Source organism: Coccinella septempunctata, chromosome 8, assembly GCF_907165205.1.
Source record: "Coccinella septempunctata chromosome 8, icCocSept1.1, whole genome shotgun sequence".
NCBI classification, from domain to species: Eukaryota; Metazoa; Arthropoda; class Insecta; order Coleoptera; family Coccinellidae; genus Coccinella; species Coccinella septempunctata.
Genome location: NC_058196.1, coordinates 21,113,329 through 21,133,044, shown reverse-complemented (window position 1 = coordinate 21,133,044; position 19,716 = coordinate 21,113,329). Strand labels below are relative to the sequence as shown.

The 19,716-nt window shown below is 38.5% G+C and overlaps 1 protein-coding gene across 1 annotated transcript in view; it reads left to right on the top strand.

Moving 5' to 3' along the window:
- The window catches only part of LOC123319598 (protein timeless homolog), a 358,706-nt gene that overhangs the window by 290,434 nt on the left and 48,556 nt on the right, over positions 1-19,716 (top strand). The window contains exons 10-16 of the mRNA XM_044906624.1: positions 9,857-9,907; positions 10,584-10,656; positions 10,726-10,927; positions 13,260-13,405; positions 13,470-13,561; positions 16,707-16,907; positions 16,967-17,110. Of these exons, the coding sequence (XP_044762559.1) occupies positions 9,857-9,907; positions 10,584-10,656; positions 10,726-10,927; positions 13,260-13,405; positions 13,470-13,561; positions 16,707-16,907; positions 16,967-17,110 (909 nt within the window). The remainder of the gene's footprint in view (positions 1-9,856; positions 9,908-10,583; positions 10,657-10,725; positions 10,928-13,259; positions 13,406-13,469; positions 13,562-16,706; positions 16,908-16,966; positions 17,111-19,716) is intronic.

The following is a 19,716-nucleotide window of genomic DNA, read 5'->3' as shown; positions in this document are numbered from 1 at the left end:
GTTTCATTTTTCACATACTCTTTCGTATCCTACCGAACAATAATTAATTTTTGTCATTTTTTTTTTACTTTTCTAGGATGTTAGTCATGTTTGATGTAAAAATCGAAAAAAAGTTAATCACTTGTAAAAATGTATATTTTTTTTTTGCCCGCCTAGGTAATTTTTCATTTTATCTGGCCCTCCCCTCGAAAAGTTTGCTCATGCCTGGTCTATACCATGTATTCGCCTTCCCAATTCGCAAATCAAAACGCTTTTAATTTCGTTAGGATAATTATTTAATTTCGCATCGAAACTTGAAACTGATGAGTTTTAAGCCTGATAACTGAAGATCCGAGTCGAATTTATCCTCCGCGACCACGAACAATTTTCATTAGTGCCGCACGGCGTAGATCAAAAAACTTATCAGACGTCGGAAAGTTGCGGGAGTTTCGAATAATTCCGGTGATTTACTGGTTAATTATGTGCCAATAAACGGTAGACAGCGGCAGAATTCGACTGAACAATCGTGCCGAAGTAATTCGACGCACTTGTTACGTCCCATTTTTGGCCATTATCGAAGGATCGGGACGAACATAGGACTCATTAACGTTTGTCGCAACGTGACGGCGCAATTAGCGATCACGTAGCGTCGGCCGGAACGTCAATGAATCCCGATTATTGTATTTGTCGGCCGAGGGATGTAACTATTCGATTTAGATGTGCCACGAGAATTCCGATCTCTTGAAACGTTGCGGAAATTTTCTCATGTAAAATCGCCTAAAAAAACAGTTCCTTTTGAAGGGTTGAACTTTAAAGCTGCGACCCGTCAAATCGTCAAAACAAATGTCATTAAATGGCGTATAGATGATTTTTAAACGACGACAGGGAAGCAGCAATATTCGAGGCTGGCACAAGATGCTATGCGTCTTCCAGGCAGAAATATTTGCAATCGAATGATATCTTTAAAGAAGTCAACAACGATTCCCATTTTTAAGTATGGGGAGAGTTGAACCCCTTTCCACTCTGAAGCCACTTAAGTTGTATCTGTAAATGGTAGCAACTCATTTTTTTGCGTGAAGAGAGACTTGGCTATAAGTTTCTATCATTCATTCATTATTATCTCTATGACCTGGCTGCTTGGCCATGTGGTCAGGCTCAAGTGGGTTGATAGATTTTAGGGGATTGCTGGAGTTATCTCCACCTCCAGATTCCCATCTAAACGATTTCATCACTCTTTTTATCTTAACAATCACTATACACTTTCACAATTTTGAATTAACAAACGGCTGCAACTCAGAGAGCTTCAAAATGGGACGTGAGGAAAAGTAATCATCTCACCGTGACGACCATTTTGGAATTCAGAAGATCTACTGTTGATCAGGAAAAGCATTGAAAGAAATAAATTTCCAATGACCAACGATTGTCTATGTCAAGGTTTCATCATCAGATGTACCAGCGTATGAAATACATATTTTCTATTTCAGAGTCACACTTACTTATTTCCGAGATGTTTTCTACTTCTTTGAACCTTTGTATATTTTTTAATTTTTATTTCTATTATCCATTTTTCTTTTTTTTAAGCAAACTATTATCTAAGCTCAGTGCGGAAACCTTGGACCACTGATTATGTCTCTCGACCATAGCATGGGTCAAGTCTCCCGCATTCCCTTTTAAGCTATTCAACAGATGTTTTCTTGAAACTTTTTCAACTATTAGTAAGAAGGCGTTTGTATGACAATATTAATCAATGGAAGCAATAAAACTAAATAATATGAATATTTTCTGACAGTGTAACAAACATAAATTATTCAATTTCTTACTTCCTAACAACAAAATCACGTTCAACCCTCTCACTCCCGAACTGTTCTGATGGCGGCCAAAATGGAGCCGCCACTAGTTGTGCCTTGTTACCAGTATGCCTTAAGCTATTTACTTGCGACTGTGTGCCCTTCTGTGACTGAAGAGACCCAACCGTGACCTACAGATCCTTCCACACTCCGGACATGGATAGTCAAAAACTAGATCTGGCCGCCGCTGTATTATATTCGAGTCTCCAATATAACTGTAGACCAAAGAACTCTATTGTGATCTGTCTTACGCTAGTGGTTTCGAGTTATGATTGGCATTAACTGATTTTAGGGTTTGATGCAGTATATCCTTAAACCGCGCTTATACTGGCCTCCTGGTTTCCGGGCTCTCTCTGTCAATTCGCCCTACAGAGCTATTTTGGGGAGTCTTGTTTCTTGCATCCTCAGAACGTGGCAGCTCCATTTGAGTCGGGCCCTCGTTACTTTAGTCTCAATTGTTATACAACTCGCGCGCTGCAAGACTTCTGCATTCGAAACTTTGTGGAACCATCTGATGTGCATTTTTTGTCTTAGATGGCGTTGTTGCGTTTGTTCAAGCTGTTTAATATGTCGCCTGTAGGGCGTCCAGCTTTCGCTTCCGTAAAGAAGCGTTGGGAGGACCATTGCTTTGTAAACAGTAGTCTTGGTCTTCAGATTGAGGTCGTGATATGGAAACACTCTGTCCTTTAGCCTCCAGAATGCCCGTGAAGCCGATTTGATACGGTTCTGTTTATCCGTGTCCAGGTTAGCACTAGTATTTATGAAGCTTCCCAAATATGTGAACTGCTCAACCTGTTCTAGAGTTTCATCCTCCAGGCTGATATCTGTTTGAAGGCTTTCTGGCGGACTAACAAGGATTTTGGTTTTGTCAATATTAAGTCTAAGGCCTTAAGCTTCGTATATATGTTTATATTGTTTATAGGTGTCCAACATTATCTGTAGATCCTCTGAGCTGCTAGCGATAAGTGCGCAGTGCAAATTGAAGTTCCGTGATAAACTTTGCACGGATTTTTGCTCTGAGGCGCTTCAGGTTAAACAGGCCTCCATCAAATCTGAATCTTATTCAAACGCGTCTTTCAGGCATACTCATGTCAGCAATTATCGAGACAGCTATGGCGAAAATATATGTAGAACAGTGAAGGCGCTAACACGCAGCCGATATGTTCATGGGGCTTGAGCGTCTAGGGTCGGCAGATGGTACCTGAACGAGCGATCTCTAGGAAGGTCCTATCGGCGGCGCTTTATTCTTCGTATAGTTCAAGACGAGCGTATTTTCAACTTGAGATGATAATGATGGATTTCTGTGTATTTGAAATAAGTTCCAAATTCCGTAGATATTGTAATATACCTGATTTTTTTAGATTTTTATAAAATTGATTGTTAGCTATGTAATGTTCAGTATTATGAACATAGGCAATTCCGTTTTGATAATTTGACAGAAGTGAGAATTTACATATTTGCTGGTCTAAATTTTTTGGCTCTGTACTGCCGACCCTGCTGTCCCAAAAGGATAAATATGTGATGAAAGAGAAATGAAAACTATGTGTCATGCATTGATGACACACTGCTTGATGACACACTGCTTGATGAAAACCTAACCCTACCTTACCTAAACAATATATGACGAAAATAGTTATCCAATATCTATCAAATTCCACTGAAGCTGTGGAAAGGCTGTGCGTTCAATTCCAATTAAAATATGACCAAGACTTGTATGCCTTCTCTATCTTTTTGTCTTCCCACGCCAACAAATGGTATCGTTGAGCAGAAATGAAAGGCCCGCTTCTGAGAAGCGGATTATCGATATAGGAAAAACGCCATATCACGACGTTGGGCGGATCGTATTCGATTTTCGTCGGCACTCCATATACGGGAAAAGTCTTCAGCGCCGGCTTTGATATTTAAATGTTAAATTGTATTTACGATACGTGTAACTAGCGTAGCGTCACGGGAACGGCTGGATGAAATGGGATCGAAAATGCTCATGAATATTCAATATGTGGAACGTAACACAGCTATCGGCCGATAGTTGACTGAATTGCGAAGCCAGGTACTGTTTATTTTTGGCATAACGGTAGTCGACTGCTATGTGTTCGATAAAACGTGGTAAATTTCACACAAAGATCCATTTTTTCAAAATCATTCAACGTTTCATTCATTTCATTTCATTGCTATATCCCGTTAGCGAGAATAAATCTACAAAAAGACTCAAAAACAACTACTTTGGACTGTGTGCCCCCCTGTGACTGAAGAGACCCAACCGTGACCTACAGATCCTTCCACATTCCGGGCATGTATGGTCACCAACCAGATCAGGCCGCAGCTGTATTCTTCTCGAGTCTTCATTATAAAACTATGGACTAAAGACCTCCACTGTCTTCTGTCTAACGCTAGTTGTCCCCAATTATGATTGGCATCAACTGATTTTAGGGATTTTAGGGCAATATATCCTTAAACCGCTTTTACTGGCGAGATTGTTTCTAATGGCAAAGCATGCGCCATATTGTCTGATTTCGCCTTCCGGCAAGCCCTTCCAGAAAAAAGTATACGCTTGTTATACCAAGCTACCTTCGTCCGAAAAGCGTGTCTCGCTTAAGGCAACTATTGCAATAGATGTTCGTTGCAGTTCCTTATCGATTAGGGCAGTTCGCCTCTCTGGTCGGTCGGCTTTAGGGTTGTCTAGCAAGGTTCTGACGTTCCATGCTGCAAAAGCTATGTGCTTTTCATTGGTGGTTGTACGATGATGCACTCGATGAGACACCCTCTCCCGGAGATCCGTATAGGAGGGTATTTTACCTCCGGATACAAATTTTGTCCTGTTCGAGTGATCTTTTTGTAGAAGCTGCGTTAGAAGGTATTTAAAAGCTGCACTGGTAACGCTGTCAGTGCAGCGGTTTCAACTAGATTATCTTGTTGCACAGGTATCCTGAGACGACAAAGTCTAAGACGTAACTTAAGCAACCCAGAGAGCCATTTCTTGCTCAAACCAATATTTAGGCTAGGTAATTGTGGGAAACAGAGTTATACCGCTCATGTTCGGTCGCCAGAGCCTCGTTCGTAAGAACAGGATGCACCGCGAGTAGGTGATGTTGGCGTTTGAGAGGAGAGTCTTTAAAACGCATCCTTCCCCCTTACACCGCAAATTCAACGAGAAACTTACAACTGCCTCATACTTGGTCGTTTGAAATCAGCGCTTCCATTGCGCCAAACAAGCAATTTAGCATAATTCTCATGTTGTTTTCAGTTTTCATTCTGCCTATAGTAAGAAGACGAAAAAAATTTCAGCAGCATTGTTAGTAAGACAGAGGGTGAATAGTTGACTCACGCCAGGCTGGTTTGTCCATAAATAACCACGAGGATGCACAGAAGGGAATCAAGAAGGCCGCACACAAAGAGCGAGAGGGCCGCAGGCCCGATCCACCTCCGAGGCGAACAGCGAGGGCCACAGGCCGAGCCCGGACGAAAGGCGAACAGCTCAAGAGCTACAGGCCCGAGCAACGACTGAAGGGGCGAGGGCCTGAGCCACTTCCGAGTCGAATCGCAGGCCGATTTAGATCCATTAGTGGGAGTGCCCACCAAAGTAGCGTAGCAGTGACATGACAAAGGCGATGCATAATTTTCAGATATGAACTAAGAACGACATATTTCACGCAACTGACACTCCAATCAGATGTGTGATATCTGAAAATTATGCATCGCCTTTGTCATGTATGTGCCATGTCAGTGCTACGCTATTTTGGTGGGCGTTCCCCCTTACTTACCCAACCGTAAAACACATTTATACAATTTTTGTTTTTGTTTATAAATTCATTAATACTGGATGTTTAGTCTTATATGTCCCTGCAAGGGATGCAGAACAGGTGCCAGCTGAGTGTATATTTTGATGTCGCTACAATCATTCCAGAGGATCTAAAATTAGATCAACTACAGATTTAATTATAGAAAAATTCCTTTAGTTCAACTGTCACGCATTTAGTGCATATTAAAAAATCTCCTTGTCTATATTTGATGTTCTAGTGCAGCAATAGAACTACTCTCCATGAGTGCCACCAATGGAATTCGCCAATTGATGTTTGATTTTTAACGTTAATTCGACAGGGGGGGGAGTGATTTGACTCATGGAGAGAATACTTTGTGTCTTTGGCATCGGTATTTGTTAAATTCATTTCATTATGATTTTTTAAGGCAATTCATTCTGTAAAAGAAAATCTATTGAAAATAGATTGGCTTACTAGCATATTACAATCACTGCATTTTACACAGAGTATTTTCAAATCTGAGGCTTTTTTGGAGAGAAGGTAGAAGCCATCAATATATGTTATTTCACCAAAAATATTCAAGATGGCTGAGCTATAACCCCTTAAATTTCGACAAAATTTCATTGAATTCACAGTTCGGGTCTGGGGAAGCTGACTCCGGCATCGGAAAAACGAAACAAAACATAAACATATGGCTGGACCATGAATGGTTCAGTAAATACGAGTCTATCCGATTAGTTGCATCAAGTCACTTGAAAAAATTGTTGTATCGTGCGATTTGGGCTGAAAAAGTGTAGAAAATTAAGTTTCCAGTTTCTTGAAAGTGTTTATGTTGACAAAGTGCTATTATTGTTACTTGTTACCCTTGTGGAAAATTTGCGAATAATTAAGAAGAATTTTATTGGTGAGATTTTGAATTACTCTTTTTTACACTTGGTCCTAAGTATTTTTTGTCAGTTGGTGTCGAAATTATCCATCTCATAAAATCGTTAAAGTTACTGAATAATCAGAAAAACTCGGCAATCCTTTGTTTCCATTTTCATCACCACGTAAAAATCGAACGGGCCAATATCCTAAACGAAACCATATGGTTGAGTCGGTCATCACGAGATAAGTTTTTCCCATTGCTTTGCGATGATTCAGATAACCAATGATCTAGGGTCGTATTAGGATCTATTTCAGTAATCACCAATTTTTTTTTCATTTTTAAGGTTTTGTATAGGTTATTTTTGGGGAAATGCATGCTTTATTTGTCCAGTTTTACCTTCTATTGAAAAAAAGCTTCACCTTTGAATAGACAACCACTTCAGGAACAATCTGCCAGCAACACTATGGGTTATGTCGCATCCGTCTTTATTTGTGTTTTAGAAGGCTGTGGTTATGTTGTTCCTTCCTTGCTTTTTGCAAATGGATGTTTGTGGGCAAAAACTACTTCGCGAATTGCTGAAGAATTCTTTTTGTTTTACAACTTATATAACGAAGTACTTCAGGAGATACTTTGGACATTTATATGAAATTGGAACCCCGTTTTCCCCTAATTTGTAAACAAACTAAGGATAATAGAAATTAATCGCATCCACCCCACTCATTTCAATTGGCAATCACCACTTTGAAATTCCTGGAGATATGCATAGTGATCATGATCTAATAGATAATATAATTCGCGAAGGCGCTAAGGGTCTTCTTCCAAATTGACATCTCGCAACGTTGTAGATCTCACCTCAAATCTCAACAACGCGATTCCCCTAGGATATCTTCTCCCCCTCCCTCACGCCACTCATTAACAGTCCCCCATCCCCCGTTTAATGACTATCAAGATATTTCCGTTCCATTGAATGCGAATCTTGTTTAGGCTGGGACCATTTCGAAGCCTCCCAAGATGGAAACTTCAACCGATTACGTCTGGAGGAATAAAAAACGGCTTCCTTAATTTTTCCAACTGTTGGCCGTCTCGCCCAGAGAGAACAAGCGGAGGGGGACGTAAATTCATATTATTTCGGAATTCATTTTTTTTTCTCCTTCCGGAACATTCGGTTCCGCCACGTTCGCAGTTGCCCGATTCTTGTTCTTGTTAAATAAAAACGGCTCTGATGGGATAATAATGAGTTATTGCTACGTGACGGTTTTTATCATTCTTTTTGTCCCCGGCGAAGTTTGGTTCGTTTTGGGAAGTTGGCCGTGATTAATGGGAGTCAGAATTCGTCTCTGTAGAATTTCAGATTGCATAAGTCGGAAAGTCTTGCGGATTTATCGGATTAAGCCGGAGAGGAGTTGGAAAAAGAATCCGATAAAAATGAAGATCCCTGATAAAAAATCGAAAAAGCCAGCAATTCTTCTTTAATTTTCCACCATCAAGAAATGAAACATTATTCCCACGTTTATTATTCCCATATTGTGTCAGAACATCGAAATGACATTGATTAAAAGGAGCATATATATGTATACTAACTGACAAAGAAACTGCAACACCCAGAAGAAGCTGTTTAAATTTCAAATTTTTTTGGGTAAAACTTGGATTAAAATTTCGAGAAAAAATCGAAGGGTTTACAATTTTTTTATTAAATTTGTTAATAATGTATTTGTTCAACGCGGTTATCTATACACCCTTCAACACGTCTTGGCATTGATGCAAGAAGATGGTCTATTTCTTCTTGAGGGATACTATCCCAAGCTGCCTGTACTTCATGTCTCAGAGCCACCAAAGTCCGTGGGAGCTGGGGTAAATTTCCAAGCCTTCTACCCATGATGTCCCAAACATGCTCTATGGGCGAAAGATCGGGCGATCTGGACGGCCATGGCAATAGATTCACATGGGTCGCTTCAAAAAAGTTTAAACTAACACTGGCAACATGAGGTCGAGCATTATCTTGCTGAAATATTGGATTCTCGAGCCGGTTAAGTTAAGGGAGAACATATTGCTCCACTATTTCTTGAAGGTTACGCAGCACTGTCATGTTACCTCGAATAAAGACTAAAGGTCTTGCTCTTCCATGTACAATAGGCCCCCATAACATAACGCCTACTGTCCGGTGTACATGACGCTCAACATCAAAATGAGGTTCACGTCTTTCTCCTCGACGTCGTCATTCCCTTCTTCGGTCATCATGTGCACCCAAGGAGAATCGAGATGAGAGACCTAATGCCATTCCATATTCTAATGTTGTCGTTCTCTGCACCGCTGTAATAGTGGCTGGCTATGCTCAACCGTAATAGGTAACACAAGATGGGGTCGATAATGCTGCAGTCCAAAAGACCTTATACGGCGGTAAACCGTTCGTACAGTTACAGGATGGCCTTGTTCTCCTAACCACTCATCAGCCAAAGATCGAATTGTCGCAAATCGGTCTCTAATGGCCATAAGTCTTAGGCGCCGATCTTGAACTTCATTTGTGCCCCTTCGACGTCTGGTGCCTACTCTTTTTCGATTTTGGGCATTACCAAACCACGCTTGACTACATCTCACAACAGTAGTTGGATTTCTGTTCGTACGGTTAGACCAATAATTCGACCTCTTTCAAATTCACTTAGCTGGCGATAAATTCTGCGTACACGTACTCTAGGCATTTTAACAACAACTAAACATCAACTTTGGATCTCCTCGAACAGCTGGTTTGTTGAAAAATTTAGAAAATTTGCAAAAAACAACTACAATATTTGAGTCACAAAAAATGTTTTCATGAAAAAACCTTCACGATTTTTTTTTCCAAATTTTAATCATTTACTCTTTGCTATACTATGTATGTTTCACCAAAAAAAATTAAAATTTAAACAGCTCCTTCTGGATGTTGCAGTTTCTTTGTCAGTTAGTATATTATAGTCTATTCACTTCTATAGAAGCAGTCGTTTGACCTTGGAAATTTGACACAATATGAGGCGAAGTTTAGATTGAAGTATTCTTCTTATTTTCTTTCAACAATTCTATGAAAATCAAATAATATCAATAATTATAAATCTTCCGCTTGTCCATTCATTTACATATAAAAAAATTACCATTTGTATATGACGTAGTCAGTTTTTCTGCGGCTACTACATATATTTGAAATAATTTGAATGTTGATTCAAGTTTGGAGATTTATACGTTCAATTTTTTGTAAAATAATATTGACCGTATTGAAATATTTGATGATGATACTAAACGAAGCAGCAATGTATTATGATATGATTTGATATCCTATTCCATTTCGTCATTCGATTTTTGAATGAATTGATTATATAAATCTCTTTCGTTTTCTTTTATATTTATGAATATTCTAGATTCATTTTTCTTTACAGAAAACGATTTGCCAGTACAACCACAACCAGTCTTCGATGAGAACGATGAGGGTGAGTTTTCCATTCATTTTTATTTCAAGACATTTATCCCAAAACAAAAATTCTTAGTCTTTGTCTTCCAAATAGGCATCGGTAAATATCAGTATGACTTAATAGGTCTTATTCTTTGCAAAGCATATGATAATAGAGAGTGAGTTTTGAGTATGGAAAGCCTCAATTATCTGGGAAAAGGATTACACGATTTTTATAGATTTTGGTGTCCAAAGATCTTGTGATATGGGCGATATTATGGTGGTATTAACCCTGTTGTCAGATATCTTTTTTTCCGGTATAATAATAAACTTAATATTTTGGTGTGCAAATCAGGTGTAATTCAGTTTAAAGTTCAATTATGGATTACATGATCACATTTTACGATATTAATTTTTTTTTAATTCATGTGGCTGATAGATACATGCAGAAAATCTATGATAATTTCACTAGAACAAAAACAGAATCACATGATTTTCACTGAGTTGCGAAATTTAACCTTTACACGTATTTCGCTATAGTCATAGCATCTTCACTAAGCTTCAGTTTACCTCCACCCACTTGATGATCCTACTATACCGTTAAAGCGAAATACAGTGTCTGAAGCATCTTAGTCAAAATCAAGTTATATAGATTTTAATTGATTCTTACTCTTTGCTGCTTGTTGACGTTCCAATATATCTTTCAAATATTTCAGAGGAGGATGAGGGTGAAGAAGGAGAAATCAATTTCTCAGAGAGTGATCTCAAATTCGAAGATTTCAGGAAAAGGTAGGAAGGAATATAAATTTTTTTTTCTCATGTTAGACCTTCACATACTATTTATCACGTTTTCCACAGGCTGGGTCATCCCAAGATAGTCAGGGCAACATGCTTGGCATTGGCCATGTTCGAAGAAAATTCGATTAATACCAACCATTGCATCGTGAAACTGATGCATCGAATCGCCTTCGACTGCAAAATGCACGCCATGATGTTTCAAGTTTCCCTCTTTATGACGTTCAAGAGGATTCTTGCTCTCAAAGAAATGCCGGAATATAAGGTAAATATTCTAGAATATACGATACCAGAAAGACACTAGTCTCACTTCAACCAGTTTCAATACAAAACCTTGGTTAGCTTCCAATCAACTCTACCAAAAAACTTTCAAAATGATATTGAGAATAAAGAGAATACGTCCAGTTGCAGGAGCTTCAATTAAAATTCAATGGTCCATTAATTTTGAACGACCTTGAAATGAGGCATACGCATAAATCGTTTAATGGAGGATTAAAATTTTAATGGACCATTAAATTGTAATTGGCGTTTCTGCCACTAAGTGATTATTTCTCCATTGAACAGATCAATTCATTTGAACGTGAAAATTTTGAAATGGATTTATAGAAAAAACGTTTTGTATGCAAGTACACATAAAGGAAGTCTATTCACGTATTTCCAGATGCTTTTTGAGTATATAAATAACTCAACGAATTAGTCATCTTTATGTGGTAAAAGAAAATGTACTTACAAGAAAGAGTTTCCGAAGAAGGATTAAATTGGAAGATAATTACTTTGGAGGAATCTTTCGAGACTGGAACACTACAAAACGTTTCTTTGGAATTAAGCTCTGGCGAATCGAAGAAGTAACTGGATCTTAGCAAGACTCCTCAAAAGCCTTATCACCTCAGAAAGCACATAATGAGAATGTGTCTAGTACAAACTGACGAGTGCAGATTCTGTGGGGAGGAGAAACTCCAGATCACCTGATGACAGAATGCTTCGTCATTGCTAGCCAAAGCAAATAATGCTTTGTACAGAAAACTTTCAAGAGTGAGGAGGTAATCTCCTTGGAACCATCCCACATCCTGTAGTTCAGAAGAACTCCAGAGCAGGAAGGCGAGCTGTAGACATCATAGTGGCGTAAACAGCTATGATGGAGCACAATAAATCTTTAAGTCGCAGTACCTAGTAGTTTAAACTATAATAACGACTGAGGTCCTTAAATGTAGGACTATACAAAGATTTACTTGTTCTAATTCAACAATTCCCAAATGGAGTCTTAACTCTCTTCCCTAGAAGAGAAGCCTGAATGGAGAATTCTAGTCTCCAAAGGACTATATTTGTCCCGTATGATGGTTGCCTCATCATCCAAGAATACAAACTTGGCACAGACTTTCCAACGATATAGTTTTTGAAACAGAAATTTATATCCTCCAAAATCTCAATATCAATAGGTACGATTTTCCATTCCGAATGTAGTCTTGCGAGCGAACCCTCTTGACACACCTGCAGTCATATGACGAATTGTTGTACATTCGTTGACTGCAGGTAGTAGTTTCGATCAAGGTCCCATCACCGGTTGAAATGTTTAACACTACACTGTACTGATGAGTGGACAATGATCCGAAAATCGGTCTACAGTTATGTTTGGATGTTTTGACTTCTCTGGGATTTCCTTTACTCGTTCATGACTAGCTCGCATTATTATAGAACGACAATTTTACGGATTTGTCTTCTTTTTATTGGATTAAACAGAGCCAATGTCTTTATAGATGGCTATGGTGCAACGTGCTGCTGTTCAACATTTTTGGCGTCGATGAATCGGCAATGTATGCTCCTTAGAACATAAATACATGGAATGGACATTGACGTGCTATGAATGTATTTGTTGTGGTACAAACATTCGATGTTTCTCTGTTTGGCGCGACACTAAGGCAGTGGCGTCAAATAAATAAATTTATATAGCTCCTACCTTTTTGAACGGAAAATTGACCTGACAATGAAGTCAGATCTCAATTGTGATTGGTGACACTAAGCAACTATCTCACTACAGTCTTTGGACAACAACAAATGTTTATTTTCCATTCCTTGTATCTATGTTCCAAGGTATGTTCATGCTTTGCAAACATCGATATATCGTTTTCATCCTTAAGAGTATATGATATTCTCACCTCTGAAATCTGAATGATTTCTTTCAATATGAAGAATAATGCCTTCTTTGGGTCAAGTATGCCTTGACTCAACTAAATCTTGCCTCATTCACCAAACAAATCTGAAGGCTGCTCTTCGAAGGACCTTTATCATAATAGAGGAGGTGATCTTTCAGTAGACTACACATATGGGTGCGCCACCTATCGACCGCTAGTTAGAAGCGGTACAAACACAGCGTTTCTCTTTCAGTTTTTCCTCCTCATGAAACTCTTTTTTCTAGATACATTTTCCTTTGTGCAGTATGAAATAACTTGCATATTTACTTTGCTGAGATATAATCAAGAGTAGATGTGTTTTATTGCTGCTTCTCAATAATTCAACAATAGTCTTTGGCTTTCCCTGCAAATGTTTTGGCCTAAACTAAATAAAACGAACATTATGGACGCAAGTATTTTTTCCCATAGGAGCTCGTCAAATTTGTTACCTATATACTACGCCAATTCTTCAAAGTGGCACAAACCAATAAAAAAATATTCATGGAAGCCCTCTTCTGGAAGTCCTCCAAAGACGCTTACGACGTGGAATACGGCTATGGAAGTTACCAAGAGAAGTGAGTACTTTCTTCTAACCTCCCTCAGTCCAATAAACATTCGAATCTGTCATTTTTTCCGCAGGGCCAACTCTAACGTGCGCGTTTGGACGGAAGAAGAAGAAGATGAAGTACGTCGTCTGTTCATGGAGCACAAGGAAAAGCAATTAGAGAACGGTGAGTGTAATACCGGCCAGCAAGAGACCAACGTTTCGTCTGTTTTTGATGGATTATAATAACCCGTAACCCGATTCGGTCATTTCGACCATCACTGTCGAATCGGTATTTTGAAAAGGGTCGAGTGGATTATCTTGTTCGTCGGCCGCCCCCGTTTTTGTCGTCCGCGAGAGTTGACAGGTGTCGGTTGACATAATTGAGGTCGCCGAAAATATTCTGGTCGTTTCGCCGGACGATAATTTGTCATAAACTTCACTTGGTGCTGTCGGGGTCTCATTTATATCCTCGAACAAATTGGGATGTTTCCTGAGTTAGCCATTTCATTTCGTGAAACTTGAAAATCACCTGGGTACGCTGCAAATACCGATAAAAATAAGATAAAGTTTCGCCATCTGACATGTCACAGCTCACTGATTGCCTAGATGGTCTAGATAAGTGGGATTCAATAAGTATTGCAATCCTGCAATAGTTATTTATGTACCAAGGACGAAAAACTGTCTATTACAGTAAAGCCCATAATTTGATAGCCGAGACGCAGCCGAGGCTAGCAAGCAGGCAAAACAATATAGACAGTTTTTTGCCGAGGTGCATATTACATTTTTTCGTCGACCTCATATACCTTTATGAAGTTATAAGAAGGTAGTTGCCCGTTTGATGTCCTCATCTAGGTTGCCGTAATTGCCAATTCCCTGAGCCCTGGAGAAGTGTTTCTGACATCCATATCGTTATCACAATGCATTCTCGATCAAACTGAGCACTGATTCAAGCCACGTACCTAATTCACTCGCAAAATCTAGCCGATTTCGTGAAGAATTAATTTCCCAACAGCAAATTATAGTTATTTTCTCAGGCACTTATATTTTATCAAATTCTGTATTCATAAAAGTTATTCGATCGCTCTGTGATCTAATATTATTTAGCGACGAAGAGCTATAAGCCAAGTGCTTATAGCTCTTCGATTTTTGTCGATTTTTGTTCATAAATTTGTTCGTAAAATGTCGTTTTTTGTTCAGGTCGACGAAAAAAGATTTTATTCTATTGATAACATAACACCCAGTAAAACTATCCTAGGTGAACGTGAGCTAGACTTTTGCTTGACACGAATGAGCCTCAATTGGATTGTTTTTGTGGTATCACTCAAATTATCGTCTGAGCAATCATTATAGAACTTGATGGGCACTAATCGATTATTCGCAAAGGGTTTGCGACGAATTCCGATTATTATTATTGTGAATATTGAACAACTGATATGAAATGCAGAAAGGAGAAAGGGGTTTCAACCAAAGAGAAGAGAAACAGGGAAATAATCTTCCTTTTGTACAAGTTTCTTGGCTATCGCCTGGTTGGTAGAAAAAGCACAAGACACTCCACTCAAAGTTGCTCAATGTCACTCTGGTTTACAATAATGGGTAATCTCAATCTCAGCTTGAGGACTGGTGAAACATCAACAGGAAACAAAAAACCTTTGTTGAAATTGCCAACGTTTCGAATCTTTATTGATTCTTCATCAGGGCTACAAAAATACACAAAAATATAACAATTACCTCATTAAAGGAACAGACCAAAAAGACAAAACAGGTTCAGCAAATCATCATCATATAAAGTTTTTTGAAAAAAAAAAACACAATACAACAATACAAGGAATAAAACCTCACTAAGCCAAATTACAGCCGCCCAAGAAGTCAAAACAATAAAAGACTAAACGTATATTTAAATTAACATTAATAAAAATAGTCTTTGATCTTCGATTTTATAGATAAGTATAAGACTCGCCTATTTATTGGGTTTTGTAAATTTCCTCATTAAATTTCATGCTAGACCCACCCAGATCTCGATTAGGTCCATGCAGGCATTCAAAAGCACCTCCCGAGCATTGCATAACTCAGAAAGAAAACTCACACTCGCCTGTTCACTCTTATAACGAAACTGCTATGTCGAATTGTTTTTGGATTCTGGTTTACTCAATAAATAGGATCACAATAATATAGATGACAAATGGTGCGATATATCAGAGGATTACTTTGTTTTTTAAAAACCTTTTGCTTTTGATACGTGTACTACTAAATTATTATTTTGGTAATTAATAGTCGAAGAATTTATTTTCTGCGCTGCATGGCGTCGCTAGCAACCAGGACAATAAACGCCTGACAACCTGAAGTTGGGCAACCTAATATGCACGACTGAACAGGCACTAAGCTATGGGTCTAATGAGTTCAAGGTCGTATTTCTTGGGCAATTTTTCTTCATACTAGAGAACAGCAAAAATTGAAATTTTTTTGTGAATGTTCGTTTCGAGATTGGATTTTTGAGAACAAATACTAAAACAGCTTATTACATTTCTCGCCACTAAACGTTAACCTATAATAGTTTTAACTGGGTACAAAGCCATTAAAACAACAAAATTTTTTGTTGTGATCAGGTCCTTATTAGGAAATTAAAATTCGAAGTCTGGTTTCTTTCGTCTAGAAAAATAAAAGTCGTCTGCTTTCCCGGCTGATGTAAAACGTAAACTGCCTGAAACTTATTATGGGTTTCCTTCAATCAATATTCCGAACTTAAACTCATTAATTTCTATTTACCTACCCGTGGAAAGTGAAAATAAGAAGTCATTAGGTGCTGGGTCTGAACTATACGGCTAATGACCTTTTATTTCTATGATTTGAGAATAAATAATAAATAAATATCAATTTTTTCAAGCAGTGAGATACCCAGTGCCACACAGAGGAAGCAGACACTTTAATCATGAAAAAAGTGGAAACAATATTTTGGTTTCGGCCTTTTTTGGAGCTGGCACGAACAAAAAGCCAAAGCAGGCTGAAATTTTGTTTTTGTTTTCGAGGTCATAACAAAATAACATATATCAAACCAGATTATCCACGTTTAAAGCAATCAAGTAATTTGTGTTATAAGATTTTCTCTTGGATCTTTCATTCTATAATGGTGATGCTACGACCAGATTCTTTGTTTCGTTCAAGACTGGCCTGCTCAATTCATTTGGGCAATGAACCTTTTCACTTAGCAAACTACCGTATGACATTAAATGCCTCATGGCTCAAATTCATACCTCATTCAATCGTTCAAAACACTTGTTACGTCATCAAGAAATGCGTTACTTACTATCAATAAGTGCTCACTTGTTTTCTAGATGTTGTCGATTGGGTGCTTGAGAATTTAATAGACAACACTCGCAGCAGGCGGGCTCTGCTAAAGAAAATGAAGGAACTCTACTTGCTCACAGATTACAAGAAGGGTAAAGTAAGAAATACTAGTAAGGTGCCAAAGCAATGGAGTGCGGAAGAGGAAGAAAATTTGACAGAGTTGTACGAACAGTTCAAGGATGCTATGGGTGAGTTAGCTTCTCCAGCATATCTTGAGAATGCATTTTGACTTAATTCCTCTCCACAGATCCTCTGTCTTGTATTATGGATAGACTGAACGTTGCAAGGTCTAAAAATAGGATCGTTGAGAAGCTGTTGGTGCTTGGTCTGATCCAGGACAGAAAGGAGGTTAGGAAGAAGAGGACCAAGGGAGCCTCGAGGCCCAGATCTGGTAAGTTTTTCCTCATTTTGCTAAAACGGTAGAAGTTTCTTGACCAAACTCAAGTAAACACTTGATCAAGCGATATTGGTTCTTTGGCAGTTCAAAAGAGGAAGTAAAAATGAAAAATCTAGACAATTAGCACTAACGATTCTTTTGTTTGACGATAGAGCAGAAATTATTTTAAAACTTTTAGCCTTCTCACATTGTATAACTACAGAATTTGATTAATCTAAGTTTATGTGAACCCCTGATTGGTATAGACTCTACACCTGCATCTCATAATACAGAGGGAGTAAAACGTAACTCATAAAATTCATAATAATTTGTAATAATTAAAGATTTTAACATGCACCCTCAACGACGGGTAGAGGGTACTTGATTTTGTTCAAATGGCAACCCAGAAATAATTCAGAAATAAACAACCTGTTCTTCCTTAAGTCGTAGTAACTTTCGTTTTATTGATCATACGAAAATGGCAGTGTTAGTAACGAGGTTATAATAATAATTATTCACAATTTAATTTATGGAGCCTAGAGATATAAAACCTTGCATTTTTTCCTGAATCATCAACTCGGAGTTTCTCAGTAGGGATAACACATTTTATGGAAAGATTTGCCATATTCGCCGATTTTTGAAAGACTGAGTATCTTCATCAGCCCCTGTAATTGTTGCAAATTGACGTATCGCCATTGTTCTTATAGAGGTTGATAACTAAAGCATCTCTGAAGTCTTGTGGCACATTTCCTTGTTCCCATATCTTGCGGAATAGTGTTAGGTGACTATTGACAATGTCTTCATCCAGGGCTTTGAATATCTCCGCTGAAACACTGTCTAGACCAGGTGACTTCTTATTTTTCATATTTTTTATCGAACTTATGATTTCCGACATTGAGATTTCGTCATCAAGCGGTGTCATCGGAGCATAGACGGGGAGAGCTGGTCTAAAATGGATAGATCCGAGTCGATATCTTGAGCTGAGAGTAATACTCCTTCCATCTTTCGAGAATTTTTCTATCATCAGTTAGGATAACTCCATGAGTATTTCTTATAGGAAAGTTAGCCTTCCTGCTTGGACCATAAATAGTTCTAATAGCTTCGAATAAACGCCTGTGGTCATGGTTATCGGCATAAGCTTATATTTCCCTAGCTTTTTCTCTCCACCAGCTATCCTTGATTTTTCCTATTTCTTGACGTCCAGTGTATTACTATTATCCAGCCCCCATTGTTGGATCGCTATCTCCTATTGGTCTTTACCAAGACCACAGAAGCGTTACCATGGTGGTTACCATGATGCCCTTCTCGCAGTTAATCAGCTCTTTCATTTCCCTCAAGCCCACAATGCCCTGGCACCCATAAGAGAGTCACCATATTGCCTCTTACCATTTGCTTGATTGTATTACGGCAATCTCATGTCACCAGAGAACGCCGCTGTGTAAATCCAGTGTCCTCAGCGTCGGTTGACTGTTCGTAGTGATATAGATGTGTGCCCTTTAAGGTTCCTTTTAAAACACTTTTAAACACAGGCAGTGTCTCTGCCTGTGAGACAGAGATCACATGTCCCAGGGGCATAGAGATCCTTAATTGCAATCCGCATAAATACTCCGATGCCTGAAATTTTTTTTTATTTTGGCCAATCAGTATACCATAATCTTTGTCCAATTGACTCACATCGCACGCACCGCTTCATTAAATTATGATTCGATTCTTAAAACACGTTTATTTCATTAATGTTGATACAGCACGACAGTTGATTCTTCAGACTGCGAATATAATGGTAGGGGGAGTCCGGGAGACTTGCTCAGGTTGGAGACTTGAACCACCTCAAATATGGCACAACAAGGCACAACTAGTGGCGGCTATATTTTGGCCGCCATCAGAACACTTCGGGAGTGAGATGGTTGAATGTGATTTTGTTGTTAGGAAGTGAAAAATAATTTTTGTTCGTTACACAGTTTGAAAAGTTTAATAGGTGCGTGGTGTTATTTAGTTTTATTGCTTTCATTGACTAATATTGTTTTACAAACGATGAGCCTTTTTAATAATAGTTGTAAAAGTTTCAAAAAAACATCTGTTGAATAGACTAAAAGGGAGTGCGGGAGACTTGACACATGCTATGGTCGGGAGAAATACTCAGTGGTCCAAGTTTCCCGCACTGAGAAGATAATAGTTCGATTCAAAAAAAGAAAATTGAATAATAGAAATGGATATAAAAAATATACAAAGGTTCTAAAAAGTAAAAAACATCTCGGAAATAAGTGTCAGTGACTCCGAAATAGAAAATATGTATTTCATACGCTGATACGTCTGATGATGAAACCTTGACATAGACAATCGTTGGTCATTGAAAATTGTTTTCTTTCAATGTTTTTCCTGATAAACAAACTTATGGTCAAGTCTCTCTCGCCCCCTCTTCAACTCTCCCATGGGTAAGGGAGACACATGAGCCAATTTACGGTTCCTAAAAAAAGAATTGGGCAAGATATCTTCACGTAAAAAAAGAGTTGCTACCATCTACAGATACAAATTAAGTGGCTTCAGAGTGAAAAGGGGTTCAACTCCCCCGGACTCCCCCATATTTGTGGGCACGAATTCTCTATCGGTCGAATTCTAAATTT